Source organism: Ursus arctos, unplaced genomic scaffold, assembly GCF_023065955.2.
Source record: "Ursus arctos isolate Adak ecotype North America unplaced genomic scaffold, UrsArc2.0 scaffold_10, whole genome shotgun sequence".
NCBI lineage: Eukaryota > Metazoa > Chordata > Mammalia > Carnivora > Ursidae > Ursus > Ursus arctos.
The window spans coordinates 13,011,151-13,035,837 of record NW_026622764.1 but is presented as its reverse complement, the minus strand read 5'-3'; the positions used below and the strand labels follow the sequence as shown (position 1 = coordinate 13,035,837).

At 40.6% G+C, this 24,687-nt stretch overlaps 1 protein-coding gene and 1 long non-coding RNA gene across 2 annotated transcripts in view; one reads left to right on the top strand and one right to left on the bottom strand.

The window, feature by feature from the left end:
- LOC113251481 (uncharacterized) overlaps positions 1-23,418 on the bottom strand; it is a 31,868-nt gene extending 8,450 nt beyond the window's left edge. Inside the window, exons 1-2 of the long non-coding RNA XR_003314494.3 lie at positions 22,542-23,418; positions 17,401-17,491 (exon numbers count right to left, since the gene is read on the bottom strand). This is a non-coding gene — a long non-coding RNA (uncharacterized LOC113251481). The remainder of the gene's footprint in view (positions 1-17,400; positions 17,492-22,541) is intronic.
- Positions 23,419-23,841: 423 nt separating this feature from the next.
- RAP2A (RAP2A, member of RAS oncogene family) overlaps positions 23,842-24,687 on the top strand; it is a 33,617-nt gene continuing 32,771 nt past the window's right edge. Inside the window, exon 1 of the mRNA XM_026493500.4 lies at positions 23,842-24,256. Coding sequence (XP_026349285.1) covers positions 23,943-24,256 — 314 coding nt within the window. The 5' untranslated portion in view covers positions 23,842-23,942. The remainder of the gene's footprint in view (positions 24,257-24,687) is intronic.

Genomic DNA, 24,687 nt, shown 5'->3' with positions numbered 1-24,687 from the left:
CGAATGAAAGGCAGCCATGAGAAAGCCAACTCAGAAAGGATTTCATTACTCGTTTTTCTGGGCAGTCTGTCACTGGACTTACTAACTAAGCTAATGAGGCATTCTGATATATTTGGCTTGAGGATCCTGTGATGGAAAAAAGCATTATAAAAATATATATATATCAGATAACAGGTAGCCAGTGGGTTTTGCCCATTTCTTAAAGCTTCCAGTGTGTTTCGCTGATTCAGAATGACTTTTGAAACCATTATTTAATTCGATGTTTTTACCTGCTGGCCAGCATGTCTGGATTTCTGCCCTGGCACGTTACTCTCCCCCCACGATCCTGACATGCAGGATTGGCATAGCACGTGTTAATTCACCTTTCACTTAAATTGGTTTTCTTCCTACCTTCACTGCATCCAACATCTTGGGCTAACCATATCTATGTTTTTAGCATAATGTAAAATGGGGTCAAACCTCACCTTCTTGAGCTAGGTTTAATAAATAAAACTAATAGCTGAGATTGATTACCCATTTAGACGACAAACTACAAAACGTAAGATGGATTGTGTAATCTGCAGCTCTATGACATGTATTAAATTTCCAGACGTAAGATAAATAATTCATGCAAATAACCAAGAGAAGACACCCAAGAATGAAGTTGTGCGGTTATCCTTTTAAAGCAGACGAAATAAATGACAAATTTCATTAACTCTTGACTTAGGATGTCCTATAAATACATTTTAACAAACCACTGCCTAACTGAAATTGGAGTATAGACCAAGAAAATTCTGTTACCTGTCCTTATCTAGAGGTTTTCTTAATATCTAGATCCCTCAAAAAGTAATCACTGTGAGTACAGTTTTTTTACACCAAAGTCTATCTACTACCTTGTGATTTCAGGAATTAAAGTAAAGTACCTCAGATAACTAGAGAAGGGGGAATAAAAAAACAAGCACGAGGGACATAAGCAGTAAATTCTTCTTTGGTACCAAGAGAGCAGAACCCAGTGAATAAAATATGGAGTAAGCGTTGAACTCTGCTTATACCCTCCCAGGCTTAAATTAGTAAGTGTAATCACTTAACCCTTCAGCTTTCATAACTTGCAAGATAGGGATAAAAAGTCCACTCCATAGGGTGGTTTCATGGCTCAATTAGATTTGAGGAAACCAGGATAATCCTGAGATCCCCCCAGGAATATATATAAATAAGGGATGATGTGATTGTTTCTTAGGGCCCCTGGTGAAGAGCTGTGCCCGTTGGCCCTGCCACACGGACATTCCAGCCCAGAATTAGAGAGTGGTTAGGCCACTAAACCATCAAGAACAGGCTCTGTGACCCGGCAGTGTGGATCTCTGGGCCCCAGGGATGAAAAGATGAATTTTGCCAGACCCACAGCAGCTCAGAGAGTGCTTAAGTGCTAGTGCTGAATGCTCAGTGTGGGACTCTTTTGTGGTTGGTGAAGTCCTCTCTGAGTGTCTACAAGGCAGGAGACTAAGTTTTCTGGAATATTCTAAAAATGAAGAAAGTTTCTACCTTCCAAGGGTTTACAAAAGTTGTTTGTAATGGACTTGTAAGCAACTAACCTAACTTTTAAAAAAAAATCTTTAGAAGAATCTTTATTATTATCATTCCCATTTTACAGATTAGAAAAAAGCCCAGAGAAGAGAGTTTAGTGATTTGTCCAATGCAGCAAAGATATGAGGGACAATGAAACTCAGCCTCCGGCCTTTATCCCACTCTCTATCCTATTTCTTTTTTTTTTTCCCAAAGATTTTATTTATTTATTTGACAGAGAGAGAACACAAGCAGGGAGAGTGGCAGGGAGAGAGAGAGAGAGAGAGAGAGAGAGAGAGAGAGAGAAGCAGGCGTCCTGCTGAGCAGGGAGCCGGATGCATGGCTCAATCTCAGGACCCTGGGATCATGACCTGAGGCAAAGGCAGATGCTTAATCAACTGAGCCACCCAGGCGCCCCCTCTATCCTTTTTCTTTATGGAAGAGCATAAAGTTTCCTTTTAGTTGCTAAACTTTGTAAACTTTGTTCTTCTCATAGGGTTAAAAGTTAACTAATCTTTACCAGAGATGATGGATTGAATTTTGGAATTCCTGGGTTCTGGTTTAAATATGCCACAATATTGATGGTTCTAGGTATAAATTCTTCCCAGTAACCATATGTACTTTGGATATAGTGACCTGAGATCGCTAGGTCTCTACAGGCATTGTACTGAGCTACAATAACCAAGAAGTCCCAAATGCATATGGTATCAAACCAGTCTTTGAAAAATTTTCTGGAAAGATTGGAGAAGAGTGAAAATTTAGCTGAAAGCAAAGGCTCTGCACTGAGTAAGAGGGGGCTTGGGGGAGTCGGCGGATGTCTCTGAGACTCTTTCAGCAGGTTCTGTGGCCACACCAAACCCAGGGGCTGTTCTCAAGGCCTAGAGACTGAGGAGCCCTGTTGTCAGCTCCAGCCTGGACCCTCCTCCATCAGATTTGGCACCAGCACTATCAATGCCAAGTCAACTTTTCTTAAGGCTTTAAAAAATTTTTTTTGTCTGTGACTGTTGGTGTTTCCAGGCTGCTGACTTCTCCAGAAGCCAGTGTGGGGCACATGAGGCAGAAAGAAAACCCAAGGAACTCACAGCTGGGTCATTCCTTGGGTCTCAAGGCCCCTGGAAGGTTTGCCTTCTCTCCATCTTCCAGAGCCTTCTTAAGTTTGATATGTCATATGCAGAGTTTTTGCTGTACTTGGTGGGAGAAATAGAAAAAGTATTTCACTCCATCTTTCCAGAGTTCATAGTCCCCTTAACTTGCCTCTCTCTCTCTCTCTCTCTCTGTGTGTGTGTGTGTGTGTGTTAAAATATATATAGCCTAACACTTGTCAAGTTAATCACTTTTACATGACAATTCAGGGGCATTAATGATACTCACAATGTCATACAATCATTGTCAATATCCATCTTCAAAATGTTTTCATACCCCAAACAGAATCTCTGTACCTATTAAACAATCATTCCCCAACCCCTCCTACCACCCCTGGTAACCTCTGGTCTACTTTCTATGTCTATGAATTTTCCAATTCTAAATATTTCATATAAGCAGAATGACAACATTTCCGTCCTTTTGTGCCTGGCTTATTTCACTGAGCAGTGTTTTCAAGGTTCCTCCACATTGTAGCATGTGTCAGAATTCCATTCCATTTCATGGCTGAAAAATATTCCATTGTATAGCTAGACCCCATCTGTCATCTGTTGAAGGACACCTGGGTTGTCTCCTCACCTGCCTTTTTCACAAGGGAGTGCTAAGGGCGGAGGCAAAGGGGGCAGTGGAAGTACGTGAAAATCTCACTTTGGTGTAAGTACCTTACTCCCTTCTCTCATTCTGTTAGAGGCGGCAGAACACAGGGAGGCCCGACTCTTGGTCCCAGCATCCTGAAACAATCCTCAGCTAGCTTTTCCTCTGGGACCCTGTGAATTTATGCGGTTGGCAGAGCGGTGCTCACTCACTTTAATAACCTTCCAATATGGATTTATTCACAATGTAACCTGACACTTTTTAAACACCAGGAAGGAAAAAAGAAAAAAGAAAAGAATATTGTGAGTCTGTGCACATTCCTGCTGCTCCAGGTCTCATCAGTCCCTGTCAGAGCTCAGCCTGACTCAGACTGCCCAGTGCTGTCACCGAGCCCTGGAGAGCCAGCCAACTCCACCTGCAGGGAAAACAGAAACAGGAAAACCCTGTGTGAATGTGAATGTTCGTGTTTAAGGAAACAAGATGCTTCTACAGAGATTCATGTTTTGTCAGAAGACAGTTAAGGTACTAAGTAGTATAATTAAGGGTACCAAATAAAAAATGTTTAAAGACTGTGGAACTTGAGGGGCGCCTGGGTGGCTAAGTCAGTTAAGTGTCAGCCTCTTGGTTTCCCATCAGGTCACGCTCTCATGGGTCTTGAGACCAAGCCCGCATCAGGCTCCGTGCTCAGTGGGGAGTCTGCTTGAAGATTCTCTCCATCTGCCCCTCCCCCCAACTCACACACACTCTCGCTTTCTCTCGCTCCCTCAAATAAATAAGTCTTTAAAAAAAAAAAAAGACTAGAACTTGAGAAACCGAGAACAGTGTGACATACTGGTAGGAACCCTGATACTACAAAGGTAAGCATACATCCCTACCCTAACCACACTCCATGTGCCAAGAGGGTTGTGTTGATGTTGGCATATCTTGCTGGGGTGACCACCACACTCCTACTCAAGAGTGAACATCCCACAATACTCCCTGACCTTTTGCGCATACCCTTAGTTAAACAAATCATCCCAGGTACATCCCAAAGTTTAAAATTTGCAGTCTCACTGCCATCAAAGGTTAAAGATTATGGCTTTTATTCCAGTTATTAAATATTTCAGGGTAGAAAGAAAATTGCTTTGTTTTCTTTTGTTTTCCCAAATGACCTATCATATTGTGACGGACTCTGTGATTTTAGGTATTGGCTCTGGTTTCTTCATGCCAATTCTGTTCATGGCGAACATCAGACACAGCATTCTGGGAGATTTGAAGATCAGGAGAAGTCCAATCCTCACTTATGCTGACATCTGAAGACTGAACTGATGGGCCCTCAGTCCCATTCCAGACATATATATGTTGGATAAAATACATCAAATATAATTACATCAATGCCCAAATTGGAAGATAGAAGAGGAAATCATTGGATACAGAAACAGAGAAGAAATTCAAGCCTAGAGTGGAAAGTAGGATAGAGGCTTAGGCTGTCCACCAGGCAGCCTGATACAAGTTCAGGTCCTGGGGAATGGAGGCAGGTTGGGGTTTTAGCACCCATATTGTTCCCATAGTTTCCACCTCAGCCAAGGACCTAAAGGAACAGCTGAATTCATGAATTAGGGACTAGAAGCTAACCAAAAATATACTAAACCTAGATCCTTCCCCTTAAAAAGAATTGGACAGTAAACTTAAGACTCAGTTGAAAAGGTCTGGGGAAAAGGCCAGAAAATTCAGAATCTTTACTAAACAACAATACATCTGACCATTGCCTAAGTCATGTTTTCTTTTAATACTGGTATTAACTGAGACAGTGCAGATAAAGTCAGGTTGCTAATTCTGTTTCTTATGTACATTAAATGAATCATCATCATCATCCACATGGCCTGTCCTAATTAACAACCCAGTTCTAATTCTCTAAATGTGATCATCAAAACTGCACACAGATTTCTTAACAAACTGTAGAAGTGAATTCCCCCAAAAGAACATTTAGAAGAGAAGCAAGCAGGGCTCAGGCAGAATTGGTTTAGTATTAATCAAACTGCTCTGTTTCATCAATAAAATGATTAAGAGCAACTCAGCACTGTTTACAGAGTTCATTGATCAAAGCCTTTGATTTCATTGTTGGGGACGTGGTGTCGGGGACATATAACTGCAACCCGGCTGTAAATCTCCAGCTGTTGGGAGTCTTTGGAGTCACAGCATCATGGCCTGTCCGCGGCAGATGGTTCAACAATGACCATGGACGAGATTCTGCTCAGTGGGAACAGCACAGTGCGAATGGAGTGCCGTGGGTTTGTTCTCTCAACTGCCATTTTTCACTTACAGACACTTTTGTAGCCTACGTGTCCTATAGAAAGCTCTTCTTATGGAAACAGTTCTCTCTGTTCCCCACGTTAAATGGACAGCTTGACTTCTATTCTCCAAACTTAACTATAATAATAGTAATGATCATGTATATTATTGACCGCAAACTAGGATTTCGGCCATGTGATTTATATACATTACTCATTCATTGTTTACAAATGAGGAAAGAGACTAAGTAACCTTCGCAAGGTCATTTGGGGAAGGTGAGAGAAGCATTTGGGCACAGGTATGTTTGACTCTGATAACATATATTATCAGGGATATGCTTTTATGTAGTGTAATTACTGCCTCTAACAGGAAATGTCAATATTGGGAAGAGAGAAGTCCACTGGCAATATTTAGTTTAATTATAAGAAGATGTAGCATACATTTATGATATAAATATTCAGCAATGATGTTATCATTCTGGAATGATAGGAAAAAAGACTATTTCTTGATTGCACACATCTACTTATCTGGTATATGTGGATACTTCACATACCATATACCGCTTAATCCTTGTACTATCAGTAAAAAATACCTATTCTTATTTTCATTTTACAGTTGAAGGCATTCAGGCTTAGGATGACTAGGTAATGTTTGCAAATTCAGAGAGAAAGTAAGTAGCTGAATTCTAGTCCAGGTGCTGGATACTACGTCACGCTGCCAGTGTGACTTTATAAATACATCCTTAAGATTGCTTTCACACTAAGTATTTGTGTATAAAACATATTTGTAATATAGTCTTTTCATCAATTCTCTATTTTGTATTAAGGACCAGAATCAAAATAATTAAAATTTCTCCAAAAAAAGTAAGATCTTTGAAGGATCTGTTACTGATTATAGACCGGTAATAGCTGAAACATTAGGGTCTATGGAGTACAACCCCCTTAATCTTAATGGTGAGGAAACTGATGTCCCCAGAGAAGTCCCAGTTTATACAACCTCTGACTAGTGGTGAGACTATGAACAATTCTCCAAAACAGCAGCTAAAATTTTGATTTGTCCAAAAACCATGCCAACTGTGAAGATAGAATAAATAAAACAAATAGCACTCCGTGTAGCATAATGTTAGCTAGATTATTATTACCATTGGTACCAACATGGCTGCGTTAAAATTAGGGGATTGAATCTAATGGCCCACTAAAGTGGCCAATCTTATACCACACACATGTGATCTTTGTGCTCATTGTACAACAATGACCTTCTCCACTTGCTGAATTGATTTCTCTGAACACGATCACCATTTATTCACCTGTATATGTTCTTGTCTGGTTTTGCATGAGCACATAATTAAAATGTTTCATAAATTTAAAAAAAAAATTACGCCAAGAAACTTTGGACTTCACAATACAGAAGTTACTCAGGACGTGACTATAAAGCCTAGAGGAGGGTGACAATAGTATCCGGTTTGCCTGTGGCGAATCCAGTTTATGCTCGGTGACTTAGCTTTACTATCAATAGCATCCCATTTTACTCTCAAAAGTGGCCAAACTTGGATGATGAATTGTATGGTCTAAGCACTTCATTTCCAAATTGATTAAAAATTTAAATATGAAGCTATTTTAGAGTTGATGGCAAATTTACAAATGTGATATAGGCTACAATCCAGAAGGCCTGCATGCCCTTCCTGGCAGATAGGACAGTAAAGAATTCCCTGTATTCACAGGAGAAAATCCAACAGTTTTCTGGGGAAGCCAGGTGCTGTCTTCCAGAGGAACTAGATAATTCCATATTAATTTTTAGTTTCTCCAGAGGACAAGAACATTACCTACATAACAACAAAAATGGTAAGTTGAAGCGAAACACCTCCTTCTACATGAATGACTGCAGGAAACACTCAAGCCCTTGGAGGCCCATATGCCTGGGTCTGTGAGATAAGCTCATCCCAGGCCTCACAATGCATGACTGGTCTATTGCCTAGACCATCTGTATTGCATTTTGTTATTAATGCAAATAATAACATACCTGAGAGACAATATTTCCATCATTACAGAAAGGACACGTTATGTCCTCCAGGGAATATAGCAGGACCCTCTAACTAACCATCTGGCAACAACTCCAAAAGTCATTGTCATAATCATAGTTAGGTTCTGAACAATGCTTGGGCTATAACATATAATTAATGTGACAGACTGACAGCAGGATGCTGTTCATTTCCGATGTAAACCTAACAGAGATTTAAAGGAACACATCCTAATGGAATAACCTTGTCTTTGTCAGGAATATTCTGGTTGTAAGTAATAGAAATCAACTGGTGTTAGCTTAAAGTAAAGAAAAATTTAGTATAAGGTTGAAGTGGGAGAATCATGCGACACATCAGTGGTGGCAAATGCCATCGGCTCTCCTCGTAAGGTGGAAAACCCTCAGGCACTAAGCTACCACCTCTGGAACAAAGTGGGCCATTACTCCTTTTCTCTACCTCTCTACATAAATCTGCTTCATTCTTTGGCTTTCCTCTGTATATTAGCATTCTCTGCTGATTTATATGTATACAGAGCCCCCCAAAAGGCATCCCCATTGTAGCTTCCTAGTTCAAGAACCTAGTTCACTTCCTAGTTCAAGTACCCAGCCCTCTGGATTCCAATTCTAAATTCCCAGGAGGAAGCAAACCTGGCTGGCCCATGAGGTAGGCATGATGGGCCAGTGAGCTATGACCAAAGAGAACATAAACAAATAAATATAAACACAGGTCCTCAGGAGCCTGACTTGTGCAAACACTCCCAGAGGAACCTACATATGAGTATAAAATGGTTGTCGCATTTTTACTATATTTCTCTAGTACCGAGGAAGCTTATTTTCTGTTTTTCCCCAATACATTTGGGAATATAGTTGGGCATAAATGGGCACAGGGAAGCATCATGATCTGAGTAGAAAGTACTGCCATCTTAGCACACTGAACTGTGCCTCTGAAACTTCTGTACAGAGGATCAGATCATGTAATTCATGAGGAGGGCCACCCAAGGCACCCACTGTGAACTCACAGCGGGGAAGCCGGTGTTCATTACTTTTTACCCTGTCTGCTGTCATCGGACTATTCTTCCCTAAGCCCTGTGCCTCTCACCATCTCCAAGTTCTCCTATCCTGTCCACACCAGACCTTAGACTGGAAAGAGAGGGTCTTTTTCATAAAGGGATTAAAGACATAATAATATATCTTTAGGCAGCTTGTCCAATCTTGTCATTCAGACATCTTTGACTTCTAAGCAACATGAAAAGCTCCTGAAATTTTAAGGGGACACAGACAAAACGATACCAAATGATTAAGTTTTTTTAAATTATCCTAATTTTTTTAAAACTTGATGGCTCATATCATTCAAAATTCATTTGCCTTTGTGATTTGTTTTATAATTGTTTGTGCTTTGGGGCACCATGGTGACTCAGTCGGTTAAGTTTCCAACTCTTGATTTAAGCTCAGGTCATGATCTCAGGGTGGGGGGATCAAGCCCCATGTCAGGCTCCCTGCTCAACAGGGAGTCTCCTTCTCTCCCCATCCTGCTGCCCTCTGCCCCCCACCACCCTGTCTCTTGCACATGCTCTCTCTCTCTCAAATACACAAATAAATCTTTAAAAAATAATAATAATTGTTTTTACCTAATTATAATTGTCTAATTGGTGATTTTTTTATTGAAACAGAGCTTAATGTGATTCATTTTATAAATGAATTTACACACAGAGAGATAGCAGATAGGAGCTTTTCTGTATTTTCCCTTACTTTATCAAATTCAGAGTTTGTGTTTTAATATAAGATTTGGCTTGAAAATTAACAAATAATTACCTAAAGGATGTGATCAGTTGTGGTCCTTAAGCCTATGTTACTGCTTTTTGAGCAATTATATTATTACAATTTTAGTTGGCTTTGCTCAGTTTTAAAACACCACTGATTTTAAGTATTATAAAAGTAGAAATAACACCTTTAATAGAGAGGACAATACAATAATTCAATAATTTGAAACGTGATAATTTTAATACCGTTTCATATTTAATTTAATTCAATCAACATGTTTTGCATACTATTGATTAGCCAAAGCACTACAGGGATTAGAAAGATGGGGCAAAAATGTACCTTCTCCGTCCTTCTCGCCTGCTTCCCAAACAGCCATGAGTTTATATGACAGAAGGAGATAAAATAAACATAACACAAGAGAAACTGCAGTATATATGAAAAGTATGCAATATTTGGGGACTATGGAAAGAGATTAATTCTAGTTTGAGGGACACATGAAAAATGGAATTTAAACTAGGTTCTGGATTTGAGGTAAGTAATCTGGTTATTCAATATCTTCAGTAGTAATTTTCAGGATCATCACTTTAAGTATGAATTCTTTCTTCAGAAAATACAGAATTAATATGTCACATTGATAGTCAACACATGTCAGGGTCATCTAGAAGACTTTGTTAAATATACACATTCTCAATAAACACAAGCCCACCCCTGTGTCCCCCCAGATTCTTAATTGGTGAGACCTGGGCGGGGCTCGGGCACACCCTCCCCTCACACATACACATACACAGAAAGCAAGACAGAGTGTGAATGCCATGGTGAAGGCTTTAACATGTACTTCGACGTGAAATATCGTTTCTATAAATGCTCTTTTTGGACAGATAATGTTCAAGTTTCTTGGGGAGATCTCGTTTAACTCTTAAAATTAGAAAATGTATCATTATAGCTAATTTTTATTTAAGGTTATCTTATATGTATTTATAAAATGTACTTCAGTCCTTTCTGGAACCCCATAGGGTAAAACAAAACAAAACAAAACAAAACAAAACCCAGATAAACAAAACACAAAATAGGTTGAGGATAGTTATCTGGATGGATAGCTAGTGACCTGAATAACTTAGTAGTCTTTATTTCTGCTTTTGGAGAGCCAGGCTTTCAGGAGTCCTATAGAGAGGCCCAAACCCACACAAAGGGAATTCACCAAGCCAGGGTTCAACGTCTTACTGAGCCTCAGCCCTACCCTCACTCCATTAGTCACAGATCCAGATAGAAAAACTCAGGCTTCAGACAATCTACAGCCCTAAAACAGACAGCATTGAGCCCCTGGAGCTTTGCGTTTTCAGTATAAAAACCTCAGCAACATATGCTATTGATTGGTCTCCTTTCCCAATAATTTTACTTGGATTGCTTTCTTTTGAGCACCATAATCATAACCTTAGAACACCATAAGCTGCGCATTTTAGCTCCCTTCACTTTGTCAGCATATAGTGCAGAACTGACATATTCAATTTTACTCTTGGAGCTCACTCTTGTTCATATAACCTAATTATGTCGACAGATTAATATTTTTTAGATAATTTACATATGTTGTAGCATCTTTTCGTTGGAAAGTTTGCATGGGAAATAGCCAAAAATCTTCATTAAACACACACACACACAACTAATAAATACCAGAGACCAATCCCCAACAGAATGAAGTCAAGGCAACTTGCATTATGGACTAGTTTCCCTCTGTTCAACTACCTGGCATGCCAAGGAAAATAAAAAGGCTAAGAATCCCTGAAATGTGTCCCTCAGCTTCTCTCATTCAGTGGTAAAGTGAATCAATGTTGCCACCAGTGCCATTTGCACTGGTGGTACTTCGATAAGGAAACAAGATTTCTCTTTTTCAACTCGTGCAGCCATTTCAATGTGGTTAATTACTCATTAAGCGCTCGTATTTTCTGAAGCCGTGTGAGAAGCATTAACTAGGACAATAATAAAAGAGGATGTACTGTTCTGTAAAAGCGAGAAGCTGGGTTTTGAGGAGATAACCCTGAAAAGGAGGATGGATCACTTTCCTTGACAAAATAACCGGCGGGCTGCTGAGAAGAGAGATTGGATGGGCCTTCCGCTGTGACTGTTCTGTCTTCCCCAGTGTGCCCCAAACCACTGCTGAACGTAATAGTGTGAGAAGCAGAAGAAATTGATGGAAACAGATGAGGGATGCAGCTCCAAAGTCTGGAAAATTCTTGTAATCACTTGAAAATAAGATATTATTTGAATCTAATTTAAGAATCTAGTAACTGTGAAGGCTGTTATTAGTCATGGTATACGGTGTGAAGAGATTAACTTTAGCATTAAAAAAAATTGCTGTATGACACAAAATATGATGGATCCCCATGGCCTGCTCATGCTCACTCTGGGCACATACTTGGGCCATTTAACTTCTTTTCTTCTATTTTCCTTATTTTCTTTTCCCACCAAGTGAGCGTAGCTGAATGCCACAATGTTTATAGAAATATAGTACAATTTAACTGCCTTTCTCCCATTTATATTTTAACTGGGGGGAAAAAAAAAGGCTTTCACATCAAAGGACTAAAACCCTGGGTGTAAAATTTCAGGCAGCAGTCAGTTGATAGAAAATCTGATTTTCCAAATCCTTCCTGACACTTCTAAAGTCCAAGCCCATAGGCTGTCCCCTACCTTGCCTATTGAAGACCTACTATTTTTGAGCTGGGAGTTTTTCTGGGGATAAAGCCAGTTTTAGAGAAATATCTGTATCTCCTCCTCCTTGATGTAGAGAAACTCCCCATTCTTTTCCCTTGTTTTCATCTTCTCTGTGTTACAGGATTTTTAGAAGCAGAGTTATAGTCCATTCAATCGTTCATTCATTTGCAAACATTTTATGAGTTCCCACAATGTTTTATGCAATGTGCCGAGTGCTGCTAAAACCCAAATGAACCAAACACTGTTCCTATATTCAGTTAGTAGTGGAGACAGTGCAACGATGTGCTATTGGTGTTAAGACAGAAGTCTGCTCAGGGTTACACCAGTGGTCACAAGAAGTAAGTAGTAAATTCTATCTCCAGTACACGCTACTACACAAACTGAAAAAGGGACTTTTCTCCCACTGTGTAAAAAGATAGAATAGTGTCAACCCAGCAAGAAACTAGCACTTGCCCTTACTTCAAATGGGAAAAGTTATTTTTGGAAAATTATGTTGTCATTCAAAGTCATTAGATTAACCACAGAAGTATGGTAAGAGTTGTAAAACTTACAACCTAAACATAAACCAGAAGAGAAAGAGATTAGAGAATAGACCATACATGGAGATGTATCCTAAATAATGCTGTACCTACACTTCTGCTTTTTCAAAGCAAACCCTAGTCTTAAAATTATGCCTGGTCATCTATCTTATCTGATGAAGAGGAAATCACCGTTTATTCCTAGCATAGGGCCTTACACATAGTCAGTGGTCTAGAATTACTCCTTGAATGCTAATGTTAGAAACTAGATAGCATGTTGTGAGTTGTGTTAAGAATTTGCTTTTTCTCTAACACAGGTGTCTTAATTCTCTTTTGACTTTTGAAATGTTTGATATTCAAATATTTGATATTTGATCTTTTAAGTTTTTGGTAAGAGTTATAATTTTTTATCTAAATTCTTTTCAGTCATTCAAGAGATACGCATTAAGCATTTGGTTTGTACTAGACGCAGATCTAGGTACTGAGGATTACAAGGCACAAGACAGACCAAGACCTTATGCTCTAGTGGGGCAGACAGACAATAAGCAAATAATCAAAATGATAATTTCAGGTAGTGATGATGAGTGTAGAGAAAAGTAAAACGGTAATGTAAACACAGCGTTCTAGAAGTAGGGATTAGATCATGTGGTTAGGGAAGGTCTTTCCAAAGAAATGACATTTGAAGAGAAACGTAAGAAATGGGAAGGAACCAGTGAAGCAAAAGTCTAGAGAATCCACAGCATAGCCACTCTGTAAATCTGACCCAACCACGAAGACTACACGCAGACTAGTACACTCAGGCCAAAAATCTGAACGTTTTCCATGATTCCTCTTCTTTCCCATCACGCCTTCACCCAAACCATCATCTAGTCTTGTCAACATGACCTATAAAACAAAATCTCAAATCTCATCTCCATTGCTGCCCTGAACAATCCACTGTCTATCACCAATATGGTAGCAACTAGCCACATGGGGCTACTGCTCATTTGAAACGTGTCCAGGCTGGATGCTGTAAGTGTAAAATATACACCAGATTTCAAAGGCTTCGTATGAAAAAAGGTAAAATATCTTAACAATTTTTGTCCTGATTATACATTGAAATGATAGTATTTTAATATATTGGATTAAGTAAAATATATTTTAAGAATTAATTTTACCTGTTTCTTTTGACTTTTTTCTGCTATATATTTTATTTTATTTTGTAATGTGATTTTTAAAAATTCAAGGGTTTTCTTTTTTGTTATATGTTGTTATTAACTAAAGTCCACAGTTTATTTAGACTACCTTAGTTTTTATCTAATGTCCTTATTTCTTTCCAGAACCCCATCCAGGATATTACATTACATTTAGTTTTCATGTATCTTTAGGTTCATCTTGGCTGTGGGAGTTTTTTAGGCTTTTCTTATTTTTGAGAAGCACTGGTCAGGTAAATTGTAGGATGCTTCCCTTTTTAAAAAAATTTTTAATTTATTTAAACGAAAACAAAAATAGTTTATCCATATATCCCACCTCCCAACTCCCCACCTCTGGCATTGACCAATCTGTTTTTTGCATCTGTGAGCTTGCTTTTAAAAAATGTTTGTTTTAATTCCACAAATAGGAGGGATCGTACAGTATTTTTCTTTCTCTATCTGACTTATTTCACTTAGCATAATACCCTCAAAGTCCATCTATGTCATCACAAATCGCAAATGGCAAGATTTTTTTTTAATGGCTAATATTCCATTATATATATGTGCGTGTGTATATATGTATATATACACTACAGTTTTTTTATCCATTCATCCACTGATGGACCTTTAAGTTGTTTGCATATCTTGGCTACTGGCTATTGCTATATGGCCAATGCTGCAGTGAAGATGGGGATGCATATACCTTTTCAAGTTAGTCTTGCTTTTTCTGATGTGGGGTTCAAACCCTTCACTACTCAGGAAGAAGCTCTGTATTTTGGGTTCCCTCCTTGTGGTGGGTCACTGCGCCAGGTATGGGGATTATGTGCCAGCCTCTCCTACCCATTTCAGTGTGATTTTCTTCTCATTTGCCCAATGTGTAGTCATCACTCAGCCAGTCTTTAGACTTTTTTTTAAGAGAGAATTGTCCCATATGTAGCTACAGCCTCAGTGTGACCATGGGAGGAGGTAAGATCAGGATTTTCCTGTATCTTCTTTTCCAGTATACACATTAAGGCTATAAATTTCCATCAAAGAACCACTTTACTGTATCTCACAAGATTTGATAGATAGTACTTTCATTATTACTAGGCCCCAAGTGTTTTTATTTTATTTTTTTTTATTATGTTATGTTAGTCACCATACAGTAGTACTTCATTAGTTTTTGATGTAGTGTTCCATGATTCATTGTTTACGTATAACACCCACTGCTCCTTGCACTATGTGCCCTCCTTAATACCCATCGCAGGGCAAACCCATCCCCCCACCCTCCTCCCTTCTGAAACCCTCAGTTTGTTTCCTGGGGTCCACAGTCTCTCATGGTTCATCTCCCCCTCTGATTCCCCCCCTTTCATATTTTCCTTTCTTCTCCTAATGTCCTCCATGTTATTCCTTGTGTTCCGCATATAAGTGAAACCATATGATAATTGTCTTTCTCTGCTTGACTTACTTCACTTAGCATAATCCCCTCCAGTTCCATCCATTTCGATGCAAATGGTGGGTATTCATCCCTTGGCTGAGGGATGAATTAATAAATTAATAATTAATTAATTGATTAATATTAATTACATTAATTACATGGCTGAGTAATATTCCATTGTATATATCCAAGTGTTTTTAAATCTCTTCTTTAACCCGTGAGTTATTTAGCATTATAAGTTTTTTAAATTTCCATATATATGGTTCTTCATTTGTCTTTTTGTTTTTAAAGTTCTAGTGTAATTATGAATTCAGATTCTGAATGATATCTATTCTTTGAAGTATATTGAGATTTTCTTTATGATCCAGCATATAATCATTTTTTTCCAATGTTCTGTACATGCTCAGAAAAAAATATGTATGCTGTAATCATGGGTTATAGAATTCTCTACATGTCTTCCAGTCCAATTTTGTTAATGGGCTATTCAAATCTTCAGTATCCCTGTAGGTTTTGTCTGCTGGAGCTATCAGTAATTGAAAGAAAAAAGATGCACTATGAGAGTGGAATTATCCATCCATCCATGTTGTCAGTGTGGGTCTCTGTGTAGCAATATTCTGGGATTCTGAGGCCTTCTATGTCTATGAATATTTGTATCTCATTCTCATACCTGAATGTCACTCTGGGTGAATATTAAACTTCTGTTTCCAGTTCTTCTCCCTTTGATATTTTAAAACTCTTCCTCCATTGTTCTTCTGACTTCTAATGCTGCTATTAAGAAATCTGATGTTTAATCTGATATTAATCTTTCATACTGTAAACTTTTAAAACTTTTGGTCCTGGATATTCCAAATTTCACTATAATATGTCTGTAGGCATAGGTTTCCCAGACCACTTTCCTTTGAGGCTCTAAGAGCCCTCCTCACTGAGGTCTTTTACTTGTTTACCCATCCATTCATTCATAGGAAATTTCACATCATCATTTCTCTAAGAAATCATTTTCTTTTTTTTTTTTTTTAAATGATTTTTTATTATATTATGTTAGTCACCATACAGTACATCCCCGGTTTCCGATGTAAGGCTCGATGATTCATTAGTTGTGTATAACACCCAGTGCACCATGCAATACGTGCCCTCCTTACTACCCATCACCGGTCTATCCCATTCCCCCACCCCCCTCCCCTCTGAAGTCCTCAGTTTGTTTCTCATAGTCCATAAGAAATCATTTTCTTTTGGGGATTTCTTTTATCTCTATGCTGCCACTTCTTCTCTTCTCCATATCTCTTGATTTTTTCCCTTTTTCTATTTCTTTGAACTTCCCTTCCTCTTTCTGTGAGATGACCTCAATCTGTTCTTCCAATTCCCTCATGTGTTCCTTAACTGCGTCCCTTCTGCCATCTTATTCTCTTTCCTTTTTCTTTTCTCAACTACTATATATTCCATTTGTAGTATGTCTATTTGGTTCCTTTTGTGTTTCTTTGTTTTCATATGTCTAACAGTATCCCTTATCTTTTTTAGCACATTTATTGGGGGTTAAATGTAAATGCTTGGTCCATTCTAACGTTTATGCTTCTGATGAAATCTATACACTTTTTTTTTCTTTGAAATAGTTGTTCTTCTCAAAATATCTTATCATGTGCATTCATTCTTTTTTCTGGAAATGCATATGAGAATGGACGTAGGGTGACCCACTAGGGCTGAGGAGGACCTGGGGGATGCTGGACTAAAACCATGACAGTCCCAGGTAAACCAAATGGCTAATCATCTTTCTAGACCCCATTTTGAATCCCACCAAGTTGCTCAGGGATGAGAAGAAATAAGCTCTAGAGCAGAGAATCCCAAGTCCAGGAAAATCACAGCCAATCACTCTTTAGGTCTAGAGTTCATCTTCTGCTTCCCCCAAGAGGAGAGAAGCAACTTGAAAGAACAGTCCTTAGGTTGAAATTCATGAGCCCAGGGAAGTAAGAGTAGGAGGTGTGGATGGGCAAAGCCCTAAGTTTATTAGGACCTAAGGAGTTTCTTGGCTCCTTACAAGCTCCTTACAAGCTCCTGTGTGGCCCTGCTTGTCCTCCTGAGTCCACTTGGACCAGAGCTCTGCGTCACCACACGTGTGGGGGCAGACACTGATTTTCCCAAGGCAACAGTGACTGAGAAGCATGACCACATGTGTAATAATTCTTTTCCTATTTTATTATTTTCCTGCAGTGTGGCTGGCTGCTTATTGCCCTAGGCCTAAACCACCACCACCCTCTTCTCCCAGTCCACTTACCAAACAGTTCCCTCAAATCTTCTCATTACCAGGGTTTTCTCATAATTTTCTTCATTTGACAGTGTTGTACCCTCTACATTGCTTCCATGACCTTGGAGAAAGGAGCAGCAATAATGTTAGTTCAGCATCTTCATGTCATATATTTGTATGGTGGTTCCTAATCATTTTTACATTTTTTATTAAAAAACTACAAGCTTCTTGGACACGTAGAAAAAAGGGCTCTGGAAATGGCAAAGCACAATAAATATTCATTACATTCTTATAAATAATATTAAGGTATGTTCATATGCCTACCATAGCCTAATTTTTAAGAGATATTCTTATATTTGTATGGAAAATAGCAGTAGAAAAATACTACAACCATATTTGACCAGAAACCACATAAAATATGACAAACTTCTGATTTTTGTTACAAGTATTTATTACCGTTGCTACTAACACATTTGGCACATCTATGGGGTTTTTCTAAATTCCCAAAATGCATCACTAATCTGTAACTTATTATTCCTTATAGCTCCGTAATTGAAAAGACTTTTCTATGGCAAGGTACAAAAAGGCATTCTAGGAAAAACATTCTAAATTACATTATTTACCTAAAAGACTATCTTTATATAATGCTGGTCTATTGAAATTTTTCTTTTCAATCAAATTCCATTCATTTTCGCATAATGCATGCCAGTAACAGCTACCATGAAAAAATAACCATAAGCAAAAACGGTTTTGCTGTCTGTCTTCATTTTTTGCTACCCTCATTTTTCTTTCTACTTCTGTTTGTGAAGTAGAAAGAATTCCACCTTCTTGATGCCCTCAAGTCCATAATTACTTCTCATGACAATTTTTTCATGATGCCCACATTATAAATTATTCATCATTTTTAATAATACCTTAACTTCTTCAAATGTACCCTTGTAATCTTTCTACTTTTTCTTCTGTATTATTTTCCCCCCAGATTATTTCTATACCTTTGGTAACCTTGCCTTGAGACTTCTAGCCTCTGATTTTTACCCCTGATAGCTGTCCCTAGAATGGCATTGCTATAGAGAATTAAAGAATCAAGTGATTCTGTATTTTCTACATTCCACTCCTACTTCATTCCTGCTGTCTCCCTTTGCTCTCTCAATTCCTTGCACCTAGAGTGCTCCCTTCTGACCCATCGAGTCTATTATTTGGCTACTTCCATCAAAACCTGACACCATATTAATTTCCTTCAGACAGCTTTCCTTTATTAAACCCACTTCAGTTTTTTCTGTTTCTTTGAAGCTCCCAGAATTCATGTATAAACTATATATAATATTATCATGTCCTTGAAAGTGCTTGTTTTTATAATTTTATTCAGTTATGTAGTTATATATTTTGCAATATTTTATTATTTATGCTATTATTACATCCTTACCATCTCTAATTTTTTCTGGTTAGCATGAATTATAAGCTGTTATTACATAATGTAAATGTGCAATCAGTTGTTTAACGTTGGTCTCTTCCATTTATAATGTCTTTAACTACAAGCTCTTCAGTCTAATTGTCTGTTTTTGTATCCCCAGAGCCTAGAATAACATTCATAGTAAGTGTTCAATTAATATCATAATGTCTTTGAAATGCCATTCAGGATATCAGTAGGATATGCATCAGAATATCACAAATACTCACGGATTTTTTTAAAATACCATTTTGTCTCAAATCTCTCACACTCTCTATAGCAGTTGGGATGTATTTGACTCCAAGACGCAGAAAACCTCACCGTCTTAAACTAACACAGACTTAAACCAAAGGAGGCTAGCTGTTTACTTAATCAGTAAGTCCAAAGGTAGGCATTTCCAGTATCGGCATGACAGTTCAATATCGTTTTCCAGGACCTGGATTCTTCTCATCCTTCTTAGCCACCCGAAGCTTGCTGGTTTGCAACCTCACCATAAGGCATCACGGCCCAAAGATGGTGGCCACATTCTCTTATTTCAATGTGCAAAGCAGGAAGCAAGGGGAGTGACACCAAAAAAATGGGGATATCTACTCATTCTAGTCAGAATCCTCGGAATCCCCCAGTCCCAGTGACTTCTTCCCATTCCAATGATGAGAATGGAGTCATATGCCTACTGCTGGACTAACTGGGCAGAGAGGAGAGGACTGCCATTAATGATCAATCCTGATTCATCCCATATTTTTCACCCAAAAGAAAGGGAAACTGCTGGGGATGCAAGCAACACTGTGTTTACTCTTCTGCCACGTTAAACAAACCACACTGGAGCTCTATTTTCCTCTGAACATTCAAGCTTTTAAGATTCTTCAGGCTTTTTTCTATTTCCTCTATCTTAATCATTAAGCCTTTTCCTTCAGTAACATTTACTTTTTCAACCAGAAGTTTTCTTTCATTGACTTGTTTACATACTCACTTCATTCCTGAATTCTTTTTCTTTTCAAAAGTGCTGAGACATACTGCATTTTCAAAAAAGAAACAAGCTTATTTTGCCCCTTCCTTTCCACTGTTTACATATACTTCCATTTCTCAACTCTATCAGGAGCCTCAGAGGCCAAGAAAATGTCTTCTGCTCAAAATGTACTTGACTTGCCCTTCCCCTTTATGGTTACTCACACTTACGTAGGCCTTAATAGGAAGCAATAGGAATCAGGGTTTTATAGATAAGAAGCCCTGCTAATATTACAAACATCCTCTTCTAACTTGTTTAAATTCTTTGCAGACTTGCCTCTTGCTCTAGTCAGAAAGTCCCTGAACACAGTGTATTTCCCACTTCAACCCACCTTTTCCAACATCTTTCAGAGAAGCAAAGAAAGGAGCTGGGTTTCCATAGTAACACAAGTGTGACAGTTGAGGGTATCTGGGCATAGGTGAGATAACTCTCAGATTTAGTGGGGAGAGGAGAAATGAAGTTTTTCTTTTCTTTTTTTTTTTTCTTCCAGTAATGCCTTTCTGAAGCTAAAGAGGCCCTAAAGTGTCAGTGCACAGTGTTTTCACTATCATACAGATTTACAGCTCTTGGAGAAAATTCAATTTCATTTTATCTCTTTTTTATTTTGTCTTTCCCACAAATGAATGGATACGTTCATGCTGGCATAAAAATGAACATGATTAAGAAATCAGGAGACAGACACCCATCTCCCAACCAAATCTTCAAAATTCTCTACACATTCTGATATCCTTTCTTATGGCAGCTAATCCTTCAACCAGTATTTCACATACAGCCTCAAATTAGGTAAGTACCATCATATAAGACAGAATAGGAAAGAAAATATGCCCTACTTATCATGTTTCTTTTGCTTATTAGTGGTTAAAATTCTACCCTTATGGTAACATTGAGAATGAATATCAAATGAATATGAATTCATCGAGAATGCATATCAAATATCAAGATGAGAAATATAAATGAGGTGAAACTACCCTAAGGGCTGCAGTCTGTATACTTCTCCTTATCAAGAAAAGTCAGCAGTAATGAAAGGTCAGAGAAAACAGCCTGAAAAATGTCAAAAAGCTCTCCTACTCTTTATTATGTTAAGTGGAGTGACTAGGGAGCCCACTCACTTTTTTTTTTTTTTTTTTTTTTTGGTGACAACTTCTATCAGATGCACTGTAGTCCAGAGCTTCTCAACTTCTGGGGACCCAGGAAGTGAAAAGTTGCTTAAGGTTACATTCTGGATTCACAATCCCAGTGCAAATTAAAAAAAAAAAAAGCCACTGGACCTTTATTTGCTTGCAAAATAAATGATTTTTCAGCTCCACTGTAATGCACCATACTACACAGATTGTAATGATCTACACAAAGAGAGAAAGTTTGATGCTTCTCAAAAAGCCTAGGAATTTTATCACCATGATGCACAATTTGGATCTTAAAAGGACAATCTGTCTTTCTTCTAAAAAGAAGTGTGACTGTTACAAAGCTAAAGTAACCTCAAATCAGCACACAAATTTCACATAAAATATAAGACTTATAAAAAGCTAGGTGAACACTGCTTCCATCTACATCTTCTTGAAATATCCCTGCCAAAAAAACTCAGATATAACGCATCCACGTGAGCTCCTTTAATTTTAATTCACTTTTCCACATTACTAGTTTAGAATGAGATATCAGATCCTCTATGGTTTCTACGATCTTAAAACATTCTTCCGATTCGCATTTTTTTTGCAATCTGCCTTCACTGCTGATTCCAGAGGCTCAGATATTACCTCTCATACTTTGACAATATTTAATCAAGAAATGAAGACTGAGTTATATTTATTACACATTTTGACATGACACTTGCCCTCACTTAAAGCAAAAACTTGGTATGTGCTATACCATAGCAAGATAATGCAAAAATGTAAGTTCTCCATTCTAATATAATGGACTAACAGAGCAATAGAACACTGCTGAATCTAAGTACGCCTTTGTAGTAGTTTGATAATTGACAGAAAAGATGGTAAAGGAACACCTGGTTTTTCGAGGAACTCAGACCAAAATCCTCCTACATGATGACCTTGTGGGGAAGAGAAAGGGCGAAGAGGTATGCCATGATCAAACATCAGAACTGCAGAAATTTATTATTCCCAAGAAATGTGATTTAGTAACAGATGGGTGCAGACTTGTCTGAGAAGGACATAGCTTTAAGTAAGGTAAATCCAATAACCAGTTATTACAAAATATAATCCAGGAATACTTGGAAATACAACTTCTCCTAAATTTGACGTTGCGGGTATGAGAGACTGTAACTGACATATAATGCTACAGAGACGGAACGGTAAGTTTAAAAGCTAAGTAGTTAAAAAAAAAAAAATGTTTCAGGAGGCACGCACGGAAAACCCGTGCCAACTGCTGCAGTATGTCTCCTTAAGTACCGGAAAATTTCTCACCCTAAGGACAAAAGTCCCTGTTCTCTCGATTCATCCCACGATTCAGCCCACATCCCTCAGCACTATTTCCATGCCCATCATTTAGGCGGCATGCCAAGGAGACGACGTTAAACGCAGAATTCATCCCTCTCGCCTGCAAAACACCTTGCTTCTTGCCAGCACAGGGCACAGCGACCGGCCCCTCATTCTCCGACCCCTCCCGGACCCCACCACCGGCCCTGTCTCCATACCGCCGGCCCTAGGTGGCAAGGGAATAGCGAGTCCTGGTTGGTTCACATCGAACCTCCGTCATTTGTCAGCTTACCTACGATTGGTTGGCAGAGAGTGCGCAGAAGCAAACGCCCAGCCTGTCCAGGCAAAGGGAGGTGAGTTGGTTGATCCTGCGTCTAGAGTTTCCTCCATTGGCTGACGGTTGGGTGTCACGTGGCATGAAGTGGCTCTCTATTGGCCGAGAATGGTACCACGGGGTACAGAAACGTGATCTGGTTGGTTGGAATGAATCCCAGCTTCCTACTAGGTGCCCCGGCTAGCTGTTGCTATGAGGTGTCCCTGGGCTTTCTGTTGCGGCTTGGAGCTCCGTTTTCCCCGTTTTCCAAGTGCCCATAGCCGAGAGGGCGTGGGAAGAGCTCGACACCAGTCCGGAGCTGGAGCAGGGCGGGGCTGGGGTGCGGGCTGGGGCGGTGGGCGGGACCCCTAGCGACGTCACCAGCCGTGGGCCTGGCTTTCGCGGGCTCGCCTTCGCCTCCTTGGGCTGTGGGCAGAAGGGGTTCTGTAACCTCTTCCTCAGTGTTCTGACGCTTAAAACAAAGCTTCAGTTCGTTGTGTTTATGTTCGTCCCCTCAAAAAAAGCTTCTTGTTATGTTTATGCAAGATAAAAAGCAAAGCTCTCAGGAGTACTGAGACACTGGGTGGTGTCAAACAAAATCCCTCACCAAGACCTCCTTTTGGACCTTGTCCGTTTCTTCTTTTCACTCTCCGCCTCACGTTAAAGCCAGCAGATTGCCCTGGCCCCGCTAACATCTTGCTTCCCCCAAATGCCCAGCGTGGGATTCTCGAGTTGACTAGGTTCTTGGCTCAGGCAAACGAACTGCGCATGCTCAGTACGCAGACCCTGGGGTTCGACGGGGCGTGCGGGGCAGGGTGCTGTTGGGTGGCAGAGGAGGTTGTTTATCTAAGCCCGAGCCCAGGCTTCCGCACCGCGCAGTCTCCCGGGAGCGCGCGCGGCCGGTCGCCTAGGCGACAGGGAGCAGGGGCGGGGCTGCGCCGTGGAGCCCCGCCTCGTGCTGCCGGGCCCCGCCCCCGCGAGCGCTGCGGCTCCTGCTCGGGCGCGCGCTCCGGCAGCCGAGGAAGCGGCGGCGGCGGCGGCGGCAGCGGGCGGGGAGCTGGGCGTGGAAGCGCGAGGGGCGGGGCGGGCGGGCGGCACTGCGGGCCCACGGCTCGGGCGGCTCCGGTGGCTCCGGCGGCTCCCGCTCGCTGCTCGTGCTCAGTGCCTGCCGGCGCCCGCGGGCCGCATTGCCGCCCGGCTCGGCCCATGCCTAGGGCTGCTGCTCCCTCCGCCGGCGCCCGGGGGGCCGCGGCGGCCGTGAGGTGGGGGCGGCCGCGGGAGGCGGCGGGGCCGGCCGCCGGCGCAGGGTCCGGGGGCGCAGCGCGGCGGGCGTAGGTCTATGTCGCGGGCGGCGGCGGCGGCGGCGGCCGCGGAGGGACGATGCGCGAGTACAAAGTGGTGGTGCTGGGCTCGGGCGGGGTCGGCAAATCCGCCCTGACCGTGCAGTTCGTGACCGGCACCTTCATCGAGAAATACGACCCCACCATCGAGGACTTCTACCGCAAAGAGATCGAGGTGGACTCGTCGCCGTCGGTGCTGGAGATCCTGGACACGGCGGGCACCGAGCAGTTCGCGTCCATGCGGGACCTGTACATCAAGAACGGCCAGGGCTTCATCCTCGTCTACAGCCTCGTCAACCAGCAGAGCTTCCAGGACATTAAGCCCATGCGGGACCAGATCATCCGAGTGAAGCGGTGAGAGGGCCGGGGGGCGGGCAGGGGGCTTCGCGGTGCTGCCGGCAGCCGACGTCCCGGGGCCAGAACTCCCCGGTGCTCTGGGTGGCCGTGGGCAGGGGGAGCTGTCTAGGGAGATGGCTCTGGGGTCTCATGCTCTATAATAATTTTTTTTTTTTTTGCCAGCATCACCACCATCATCATCTTGAATCTCAAATTTGAGTGCTTTGTTTCACAACTCAAATTTGGCATCCCGTGAACCCACAGCACAGCTCTTTGTCTCTTGGATATTATTAGTAGCACTTGTGCAGAACCCCAAAGGAAACAAAGTTTAAAACTTGCAGTGGGTGAAAGGGTTGGGTAGGTTTGTGTTGGGAGGAGGGGAGCTGGGCAAGCATAGTGGAGACATTTTCAGATTGAACAACAAAAAATCTACCTTGGCAATATTTGAC